A 12,002-nucleotide genomic window follows, 5' to 3' on the forward strand; every position below is an offset into this window, starting at 1 on the left:
GAGAATGACAGCACCAGATGACTCACATTCACCTATTGCGATCCAAGCAATAGAGGTCCCGTCATCCGGAGCCCATCTGTCTCCTCTAGAGTGCTGCCGCTCTGTTACTACTACTATTACTACTTCCTACTTCATGTCTGATCTGAGAATCAGGAAGTTCAGAGCGAGCGGCTGCACTGTAGAAGAGACAGATGGGTTTCAGATGACGGGATCTCTATTGCTTGGATCATGGATAGGTGAGTGAGCGTTTGCCATCTGCTGCTATCATTCTTGCTGCAGCTGTGGTTCTCTGTGGTAAGGGAGGGTGGAGTGGGCAGCGGCAGAGCGCACAGTAGCAGGAGGGGGACCTAGGAGGAGAGCCTGGCTCTGAAGACAATCAGCAGCGCACGGCATCATTTGACAAGACAAGACAAATAACATTTATATCGCGCTTTTCTCCTGGTGGACTCAAAGCGCCAGAGCTGCAGCCACTAGGACGCGCCCTATAGGCAGTAGCAGTGTTAGAGAGACTTGCCTACGGTCTCCTACTGAATAGGTGCTGGCTTACTGAACAGGCAGAGCTGAGATTCGAACCCTGGTCTCCTGTGTCAGCGGCAGAGCCCTTAAAGGGACTCCAAGCAGTGCCTGTGGATATGCCTTTAAGCATACCCACAACTAATTCATTACATCCTCACAATTACCAGCATGATGTTTGTAATTATATCCCCCTGGGTTCCTTATACTTCATTGCATTGTGCTGAATCGAGCTGCCAACTTTGGAGAAAAGTCGTCCTGTGGCCGTGATTTTGATCGTGAAAATATCAAAAACTAAAGGCATAGAGCAGCCGTTTATATATCATTGGAAAGAGGAGAAAAAGAGCTTTAAAATGATATGCATCTTTCCATAGTTACTGCACTGCTCAGAGTCCCTTTAACCATTATACCATCCAGCCACCGCTGACTTTGGAGAAAAGTCGTCCTGTGGCCGCGATTTCGATCGCAAAAATATCGAAAACTAAAAGGCATAGAGCAGCTGTTTATATATCATTGGAAAGAGGAGAAAGAGAGCTTTAAAATGATATGAATCTTTCCATAGTTACTGCATTTCTCAGAGTCCCTTTAACCATTATACCATCCAGCCACCGCTGACTTTGGAGAAAAGTCGTCCTGTGGCCGCGATTTCAATCGCGAAAATATCGAAAACTAAAAGGCATAGAGCAGCTGTTTATATATCATTGGAAAGAGGAGAAAGAGAGCTTTAAAATGATATGAATCTTTCCATAGCTACTGCACTGCTCAGAGTCCCTTTAACCATTATACCATCCAGCCACGGCTGACTTTGGAGAAAAGTCGTCCTGTGGCCGCGATTTCAATCGCGAAAATATCGAAAACTAAAAGGCATAGAGCAGCCATTTAGATATCATTGGAAAGAGGAGAAAGAGAGCTTTAAAATGATATGCATCTTTCCATAGTTACTGCACTGCTCAGAGTCCCTTTAACCATTATACATCCAGCCACCGCTGACAGGATGGCAAGGGCTGGTTTATGTGCTAATGGGGCCCCTTTGACTCTGAATGGGGCCCCAAGCGACTGCTTTTGTTGCCTGGTCGGTAGTCCGGCCCTGATTCGGATATCCGATTCGGAACCGGATTTCTGGGTATCCGGATCTGAATCAATTCGGATTTTGAAGATGGGTATCCGAGCAGCACTGTTTTCTGGTGAAACATTGCTGCATTATGATTATTTTCTGTGATACATTGCCGCATTATGATTATTTTCTGGTGAAACATTACTATATTATGATTATTTTCTGGTAAAAGATTGCCGCATTACGATTATTTTCTGGTGAAACATTGCTGCATTACGATTATTGTCTGGTGAAACATTGCTGCATTATGATTATTTTCTGGTGAAACATTGCTGCATTAGGATTATTTTCTGGTGAAACATTGCTGCATTATGATTATTTTCTGGTGAAACATTGCTGCGTTAGGATTATTCTCTGGTGAAACATTGCTGCATTAGGATTATTTTCTGGTGAAACATTGCTGCATTGATTATATTCTGGTGAAACGTTGCTGCATTATGATTATTTTATGGTGAAACATTGCTGCATTACGATTTTTTTCTGGTGAAACATTGTTGCATTATGATTATACTCATGAGGGGCCACCATGGGGTAACAGGTTTTCTCACCTTGAGGAACAAAATGGCTAGAGGCGCACCTGCTCCTGCACATTCAAGACCTCACTGATCTCCCACCTGATGCCAGTTATCAGCATCTGCTATGCCCCGGGGAAGGCTGCCTCGCTCCAGCTCTTACCCCCTCACTGATCTCCCACCTGCTGCCAGTTATCAGCATGTGTTATGCCCCGGGGAAGGCTGCCTCGCTCCTGCACTTACTCGCTCACTGATCTCCCACCTGCTGCCAGTTATCAGCATGTGTTATGCCCCGGGGAAGGCTGCCTCGCTCCTGCTCTTACCCCTCTCACTGATCTTCCACCTGCTGCCGGTTATCAGCATGTGTTATGCCCCGGGGAAGGCTGCCTTGCTCCTGCTCTTACCCCCCTCACTGATCTCCCACCTAAAGTCAGGCAGGGCCAGTTCTAGTAACAATGGGAACCCCAGATAAAATTAACCCAGGGGCCCCAATTGATCCCACGCACCAAAAAAACAACAGTAGGGGACCATTTGTTGCAGCCACATTTCCCCCAGGACCCTTGTGCTGTGTGCTGCCTGACACCCCATCACCCCCTAACTTAACTGTGCTCCCCGGGGCCCCTGCAGAGTGTTTGGTAGAGTAGCATCTTCCCTGTGCTTGCGGGCGCCCTCCTCTGCTCAGCAGCATAGCTGCCCACCACCATCAACCATAACTGCAGATGCAGTGAGTCCAACAAGAAGCCAGCCTGGAGCCCAGAGCCTAATCCTTAGCATGAAGGAGGACACATCTGTGAACACTGACTGTCACCTAGCAACTGTGAGACCAGCGAGGAGCCATCCTTGAGCCCAGAGCCCAGTCGCCAGCCTGAAGGAGGAAACATGTGACCACTGACTGTCACCCAGCAACCGTGAGACCTGCGAGGAGCCAGCCTAGAGCCCAGAGCCCGGTCGCCAGCATGGATGAAGACACATGTGACCACTGTCTGTCACCCAGCGACTGTGAGACCTGCAAGGGGCCAGCCTAGAGCCCAGGGCCCGGTCTCTGGCCTGAAGGAGGACACATGTGAACACTGACTGTCACCCAGCAACCATGAGACCAGCGAGGAACCAGCCTGGAGCCCAGAGCCCGGTCCCCGGCCTGAAGGAGGACACATGTGACCACTGGCTGTCCTATCACCTGCAGCTCGGAAGACCAGGCAAGACCTGTCCTGTTAGCTAAGAGCCATTTCCAGTACACACTGTGAGCACGCCCCTTTTTTTTCCTATTTCCCAGTGGAGTCCTGAAAGCTGCACCAGTGGAACCGCCTCCTCATCTGATGGCACCGCATGTAAGATCTCTGTATCCCGATACCCAATGCAGATATCCGAATCCGGGCTGATATCTCTGATATTGGGTCTGGATATCCGATTCTATTTGGAAATTAAAATGTTCGGATTCGGATATCCGATTCGGAACCGGATTTCTGGGTATCCGGATCTGAATCAATTCGGATTTTGAAGATGGGTATCCGAGCAGCACTGTTTTCTGGTGAAACATTGCTGCATTATGATTATTTTCTGTGATACATTGCCGCATTACGATTATTTTCTGGTGAAACATTACTATATTATGATTATTTTCTGTGGAACCGCCTCCTCATCTGATGGCACAGCATCTAAGATCTCTGTATCCCGATACCCAATGCAGCTATTGCTTCTGATGGTCCTTGGTGTGTTGTAGGTTCTGCATCTAATAAAGCCTTGCTGGCCTGGTCTCTGTGTCCTGATTCCACCGCTGTCCCTCCAGTCATATAATGCTCCACACAGGTTATTCCCTCTGCATATTCCCTCATTATTCCCCACATACCATCCCACTTACAAGCTTATCATCAATCATAAATCATCTAATAATAATAATGATTATCATCATCTGGTTCTACAAGAACAGAAATAGTGACATACTTACATTGGGTGAGACCTGGAAGAGAGAAAAAATAAGAAATTGGTTAGATTCATTTTTTTTTTACTAATTCCCCCAACTCCCCCCCCCCCACACTTGCCCACAGCCTCTTATCCTCTTTTACTGGCCAAGAGAAACACAAGAGCTGTGAGATGTCCCATCTGATCAGGCAATGGTGATTGTGACTGAGAAATCCAGCGCTCAAAACTTCCAACACAACAATAACTGCCACACAAAATAAAGGCTCTTAGTTCTGCAGAATTGCTTCAGCATTTTTAAGTTAAGCCAAGCACTAGAATCATTGAGATTCCCTCCTTAGGATTGGCCCAGTTATACCAGCATGCAACTAGACAGTTCATGCATACAATGTGACATTTAGGGGAACACAAATGCATCCAACCAACCATCCTACAAAATACATGAGGTACAAACTCGCTCACATGGCTGTAATTATGGGCTGTGGTGGGATAAGGAGAGGAGAGCTGCAGCTTGGAGCCTGGCTGGTAGGGCTTCTAGAAGCATTCAGAAGAGCTAGAGCTACAAACTCGCTCACATGGCTGTAATTATTATGGGCTGTGGTGGGATAAGGAGAGGAGAGCTGCAGCTTGGAGTCTGGCTGGTTGGGCTTCCAGAAGCATTCAGAAGAGCTAGAGCTACAAACTCGCTCACATGGCTGTAATTATTATGGGCTGTGGTGGGATAAGGAGAGGAGAGCTGCAGCTTGGAGTCTGGCTGGTAGGGCTTCCAGAAGCATTCAGAAGAGCTAGAGCTACAAACTCGCTCACATGGTTGTAATTATGGGATGTGGTGGGATAAGGAGAGCTGCAGCTTGGAGCCTGGCTGGTAGGGCTTCCAGAAGCATTCAGAAGAGCTAGAGCTACAAACTCGCTCACATGGTTGTAATTATTATGGGCTGTGGTGAGATAAGGAGAGGAGAGCTGCAGCTTGGAGCCTGGCTGGTAGGGCTTCCAGAAGCATTCAGAAGAGCTAGAGCTACAAACTCGCTCACATGGTTGTAATTATTATGGGCTGTGGTGGGATAAGGAGAGCTGCAGCTTGGAGCCTGGCTGGTAGGGCTTCCAGAAGCATTCAGAAGAACAAGGCTGCTTTGCTCATCCCACACAGACAATAAATAGGGTAAATGGCGGTACAAAGGGATGTGGCCAGATCAAATGCAAACCAGTATTAACCCTTGCAGCCAAAGCTAACACTTGCAGCAACGCATAACACACAGCAATATAAACTGCCAAACAGACAATTCCGGTGCGCTGGATTAATCCAAGAACACTGGCGTATTTTTAGAAAACTACTAAAGTCCGCCATTTTGTTTGTCAGTTTGAATTGCTGGGTATGCTGTGTTGTCTTGCCTGTGCACTGCAGTGTTACTGCCACTTATGCCAGTTATGTGCAGTGTGCAATTAGTACAACCTGCGATACCCACGTAATGAGTGTGTTGCCAGGGTAATGCGCATTATGCTACTTGCGTACTGCAGGACACGCTAGCACCATCTGCACCTTATGAACACATGCAGCATAACTGGCATTAGTACCGTTATCATTTAAAATCTATAGAGAGTGGCGCTGGACTTATTTTGTTTTTATTCAATGAAATCACTGTATATCCAAAAGAGTGAAAATCACTATATATCCAAAAGAGTGAAGGTACTTCAGTATCAGTTTTAATATCAGTTGGCTTCTAAAGTCATATAAAATCCACAACAAGATTATTAAAATAATGAATGAATTTTAAAAATTAAAAAAATCAAAAATGAAAATAAAAATGAAAATTAAATTAAAATAAGAGTCAAATCGATACCACCAGTTAAGCACCAGGACATTAAAAGAATGTTTGTATGACCCCGCAATCCTTAGCAGCAATATTGTTACCAATTTGTTGACATATCACAATATGCCCATAAACTCATACAACCACCATACACACTACTCTCACCAGAGCCACCTGATCCCCTTCAGTGGGGGTAGTCCAACTGGGATCTAACTGTGATATCTGAGTCTCATAAAACTCTATATTGCATAAACGTCCTCATCCGGTGACTAACCGTGGTAGCCAGTGTCATACAGACTGACTTCACTGCTCAGAATGAGCTTCTGATACGTCCGGAACTTATAGTCCCGCAAGATTTGAATGGCTCACGAATCTAGCAGCTTTGTAGGGTAAACCTTCTGATGCAGCCCCCCACCGGCGGCCTTGCACCTCGTTCCTGATTCGTCATCCGTAGACAGCCGTCCTCCGTGCCTCGGCTGCTGTACGCATAAACCCCGCAATCATTAAAGGCTGGATTCGCCACGGAGATATGACTTTGGGCAAGTTTCTATCTGGGAGTGATGTCACTTAAAAAGTCTCATAATACTCTATATTGCATAAACGTCCTCATCCGGTGACTAACGGTTATACCCTGGCCTGTAGGTGCCATTTACCAGCATGGCTGGATAATGTCCCAAAGGACCAGTTCATGAGGTTAAAACGGGACTGTACTGAGGTGGTGGAGTACAGAAAGGAAGTAGAAGTAATGTCTGAACATTCAGAGAGAAGGGATATAGAGAAGGTATTATAGAAAAAGCCAAACTAGAAGTAGAAAAGGTGGAACCGAGGGATCTTTTGGAGAAGAGAGTGAAGAAGGAAGGGGGAGATTTCTCACTGAGATGAAACTTGAGATATAATCCCCAGGTGGGACAAGTAAAGGCAATTATTAGAAAACACTGGGGGATTGTACAAGGGAATAAGATACTGAGGGAGATACTCCCAGAATATCCATCCTTTATCCACAGAAAGTCTAGTATTATGGGACTTAAGGTGGCTACGGCAGTCAATGGGGGAGGGATGACCCAAAGAAGAGCAGGAGGTGGATTTGTTAGATGTGGGAGGTGTCATAATTGTAATACAACTAGAGGTTATAGCAAGTTAACTGAAGTGGGTGGGGGGAGTGAGACATATAGAATTAACCACTTAAGTCTATCTGGATGGATACTTCAGTCCAGATAGACTGTGCTGCTGCCAGTGCCAGAGGCGCGTGATCGTGCGCGCTCCCACGCATGCTCCTGCCACCTGCCGTTAGCCCACAGGTCAATGAATGGGAATATACTTCCCATTCATCAATCTAAGTCCCCCGCAGAAAAACCATCGGCCTCTTATCAGAGGCCGTGGTCTTTTTGCATAAAAAAAGTTTCCCATACTCCTTATAGTTCCTGTAAGCAAGATTGTTCACTTCTGTTACGAGTGGCGGGGACACCGCCACGGCAGAGAGCGGCATGTCCGCCACTTCCGCATCTCAGCTGGTGGCGGGCCCCGCCTCGCAGGCGTACAGTACGCCTCAGTTAGGTCCTTCGGCCACTCACAGGCTCAGGGACACGCGCACGCCCAGCGCCAGGACCTTTATTGTTTGAGGAGAAGAGTCAGCTGACCCACCGGTCAGCTGACCTCGGCAAGTACTCTGATTGGCTGGGCTTCTGGGCGGCACTGCTGAATGATCCTTATCATATAAGGATCTGCCGGTCAGTTGTTCTTTGTCTGTTGTTGCGAATACTTCGTGTTAGCGCTCAGACCTTGGATAGCTGTAATCAGTAGTATTCAATACCATTGTATTACTATTGTGTTTTGAACTCTGCCTGTACTTTTGACTATTCTCCTCCCTTCCGATTCTGTACTTCGCTTATCTGATCCGTTGCCGATTTCTAGCCTGAACCTCTGACTCTGATTTTTGCCTTCTGATTCTGTACCTTACCTGTCCGACCCACTGTCGAACTCACCTTGTATTTGACTATGATTTTGCCTGACGTTTCTGACCGACACATTGCCGACCTTGCTCGTACGACTACTCTCTGTCTGGTGATAGCCTCAGTCTCCAAGGGCTATCACTGAAGGCGTACTCCTGTATTACTGTTTGCACCAATCACTACACTTGTGCAATAAAGTTTTTCATTTCCTATTGGTATATCTGTTTTATTTAACGATACTGCAGATCGTCAAATAATCAGATATCGATAGTCGTGCACACATTGTTACAACTTTCAGGACTTTTTGACTGTGGCCAAAATTTCGACGCCATACATTGTGATAGGGACATCATTCAAATGGTGTAATAACCAGGACAAATGGGCAAATAAAATACATGGGTTTTAATTATGGTAGCATGTATTAATTTTAAACTATAATGGTCAAAAACTGAAGAATAATTATTTTTTTACATTTCTTTCCTAATCTTCCTGTTAAAATGGATTTAGAATAAAATAATTCTTAGCAAAATGTACCACCCAAAGAAAGCCTAAATGGTGGTGGAAAAAACAGGATATAGATCATTTAATTGTGATAAAGTTATTGGCGAATGAGTGGGAGGTGAAAGTTGCTCGGATGCACAAGGTGAACAGCACTGTAGGCTGTAGTGGTTAAAGAGCTGATTACTTGTGACACAAAGGCCTCGATTCATAAACAGCAGTGCGATAAAAAAATCTTGTCGGGAAAATACCGCACTCTGTATTTTCCCGGTCTGTGTGCTAATTCATAAAGATTTCCCCAGCTGCCCTTGGAGGTCGGTAAATTACCGCAGCCCATTGAGCGGTAGAGTAGAGCAGTGTCTCGATTCTCTCTTTGCCCTGCAGAAATGAATCACACAGACGGCTCTCTCTGGCTCTCCCACTGATGACTCAGACAGATGAGTCACACATTCTTTCCCTGCCTGCAGAAATGACTCACACAGACGGCTCTCTCCACTGATGACTCAGACAGATGAGTCACACAGTCTATCCCTTCCTGCAGAAATGACTCACACAGACGGCTCTTTCCACTGATGACTCAGACAGATGAGTCACACAATCTTTCCCTGCCTGCTAAATGACTCACACAGAGGGCTCTCTGGCTCTCTCCACAGATGACTCAAACAGACTTCAGCTCTCTGCACTTTTGCATTCATCAGAGCTGTCAGAGCTGTCGGTAACTTGTTATCGCCTCACTAGAGGTGTCGGTAACTACTGCCAGGCTTACCGCTTGTTGAAGGCTTTATGAATTGACATTTGCTGACAATTTACTGACATGTGTTGTCGGTAACTGCAGCCAAGTCGGTAATTTATCTCCCTGGTCGGTAATGTCAGCTTTTCATGCGGTAACAGCCTTTATGAATTGACATTTTACTAAATGGTCGGTAAAGTCTGCTGTTTTCAGCATTACCGCATGAGGTAATGCTTTATGAATCGAGGCCAAAGGGTGTTATTTACTGCCTTGTATGCCCAGGTGGCAAAAAATATCTGGGATGTACAAAAAGGGAACTAAGCAGAAGGATAGGTGAACATCTGAACAACATCCTCAAGGTTTGGGAGGAACGCCCTCTTTCTAAACACTTTACATTTTGTTTATGCCACAAATGTAAAATAGAGCATGTAATATATTTTGGCCTTGAAATAATCCAGAGAGATCCAAGAGGTGGGGACTACATAGCAAAGATGTGCAGAAAAGAAAGCAAATGGATCTTTAATTTGAACACCATGGTGCCGAGAGGTTTAAATGTAGAGTGGGAGATGTTTGGCTTTCTGAGATAGAAGGAGGTGAATAGGAGCCACCTGATTGGAGAACCACCTGTTTCCCCAGAAGGAGCTGCTGTCATGAGAAAGAAGGGGTCAGCTTGAGGAGATATGTTAGTGAAATAAGTAGAGTGGGAAGAAGAGGGTTTTGTGTATGGTTAGAATGGATACAAACATAGAGTGAAAAGAGGAAAAAATTGTTTTGAGCTATGCTGGAAACTAAAGTAAAGAGACCTTTATAACAACTAATATATAGACAAATAACTGACATAATAAGGGAGAGAAGACCAACAATGATGAGACATATATGAGGTTTATGCGTACAGCAGCCACGGCACGGAGGACGACTGTCTACGGACGATGAATCGGGAACGAGGTGCAAGGCCGCCGGTGGGGGACCGCATCAGAAGGTTTACCCTACAAAGCTGCTAGATTTGTGAGTCATTCAAATCTTGCAGGACTATAAGTTCCGGACGTATCAGAAGCTCATACTGGGCAGTGAACGCTCACTGAAGGGAATCAGGTGGCTCCGGTGTGAGTAGTGTGTATGGTGGTTGTATGAGTTTATGGGCATATTGTGATATGTCAACAAACTGGTAACAATATTGCTGCTAAGGATTGCGGGGTCATACAAACATTCCTTTAATGCCCTGGTGCTTAACTGGCGTTATCGATTTGACTCTTATTTTAATTTTAATTTCATTTTTATTTTCATTTTTTATTTTTATAATTTATTCATTATTTCGATAATCTTGTTGTGGATTTTTTATGACTTTAGAAGCCAACTGATATTAAAACTGATACTGAAATACCTTCACTCTTTTGAATATACAGGGATTTTATTGAATAAAAACAAAATAAGTCCAGCGCCACTCTCTATAGATTTTATATTCGGTTGTTTGGAAGCGGATATCCCAGATCCTGAGGGAAGGGCAGCAGGAGGAAGTGTACATATATTAGACTTCATATCGTGTAGATTGTGTGAGTTATATTGATAGCAGTGCGCTTTAATATTTGTTTTTTTTAGTACTGTTATAATTGCTGTGCAGTAACTGCACACAGCATTTTTACATGAAAGCAACAGGGACAGTCATACCATGCCAGGAAAAAAACACATATATAAGTATATATACGTATACTTATACTTAAGTATATAAGTATATATAAGTAGATAATAACTACATGTTCCACTAACATGATAGATGTATTGTACTGTTCATGTTTGTATTTCTGCTAATTTTATTTAGTAAATAAAGACAATTCTGTTCCTGGCATTTACCATCTTGGCTCCCTCTGACTGAAGCCAATTCTAATGTCATTTCCTCCCTTCTCCTAGAAACTGCACTGTCATATCTAGCTTGCTTTGCTTTGTAAACATGTGAGCGCAGTAAGATCAGGTTACAGCAGCTTTACACTGAAATGCCCAGCCGGCAGCTGAGAGCGGAGCTGTGGCGTGGGACATTTCCGCTGCAAAGGGCTGGAAGAAGCCCCAAGTAGGTAGATGTCGGTAGGATAAATAGCCCAATGATTCCTTTAAGGTAGCCATACATCTAGTGATCATGGGCAGATTCAACCAAGAGACAAATCTCTCTCTGATTGAATCTGATTAGAGATTGATTTGTCAGCTGTCCATACACTGCAGGCCAATACTCGATCAATTTCAGCATGTAATCTCTCAGAAATCGGGGGAGCCCGCCGCTCCTGCCACTTTCACCACCTTGCCGCTATTCCCCTATGTATAAGTGTATATGTATGTCTTATACGCTGCCAGCATGTATAGGAGATGTAACGGACAGCAGCGGATTCGGGAGAGGGTGGGCAGCATGACACAGGACAGGTAATGTATAAATGCACATACATATACATGTACATACACATTTATACATACATAACCAGCGCCGGGAGTGTCTTCTCTCATTCTGATATCACTTGCCGTTAACACCGTGCACCCAACCAACTGCCATGGCCTGAGATCTTACAGCGTTTCTTATCAATTTAATATAACCAAATTTAGCCCGAAATATTATTTTTATAAGTATAATAATTGAAATTTGATGGTCGATTGGCCACCAAGTCGCCTGATGTTTGGCCACCTTTATTAGTTGGGGGAATAACAAGGTGAGATAACTGGTGAGATTTGTGTGTTGTGTATTATTAGCTGTACTAGTTGCAGACTTACATTTTGTGCATGTGTCTTCATCAGTGTTTGTGGTTGTTCTTGTAGTGGTTGGTGTTGTGGTAGAAGTTGTAGTTGGAGAAGTTGTTCTTGTAGTAGTTGGTGTAGTAGTAGTTGGTGTTGTAGTTGGAGTGGTTGTTCTTGTAGTAGTTGGTGTAGTAGTAGTTGGAGTTGTAGTTGGAGTGGTTGTTCTTGTAGTGGTTGGTGTTGTAGTTG

General features: G+C 44.7%; 1 protein-coding gene across 1 annotated transcript in view; it reads right to left on the reverse strand.

Annotated features, from left to right (window-relative positions):
- Window positions 1–2,906: 2,906 nt before the first annotated feature.
- Window positions 2,907–12,002, reverse strand: part of LOC137542122 (mucin-2-like) — a 49,665-nt gene continuing 40,569 nt past the window's right edge. The window contains exons 8-10 of the mRNA XM_068263804.1: window positions 11,790–11,977; window positions 4,085–4,096; window positions 2,907–3,004 (exon numbers count right to left, since the gene is read on the reverse strand). Coding sequence (XP_068119905.1) covers window positions 2,907–3,004; window positions 4,085–4,096; window positions 11,790–11,977 — 298 coding nt within the window. The remainder of the gene's footprint in view (window positions 3,005–4,084; window positions 4,097–11,789; window positions 11,978–12,002) is intronic.

This window comes from Hyperolius riggenbachi, chromosome 2 (assembly GCF_040937935.1).
Source record: "Hyperolius riggenbachi isolate aHypRig1 chromosome 2, aHypRig1.pri, whole genome shotgun sequence".
Taxonomy (NCBI): domain Eukaryota; kingdom Metazoa; phylum Chordata; class Amphibia; order Anura; family Hyperoliidae; genus Hyperolius; species Hyperolius riggenbachi.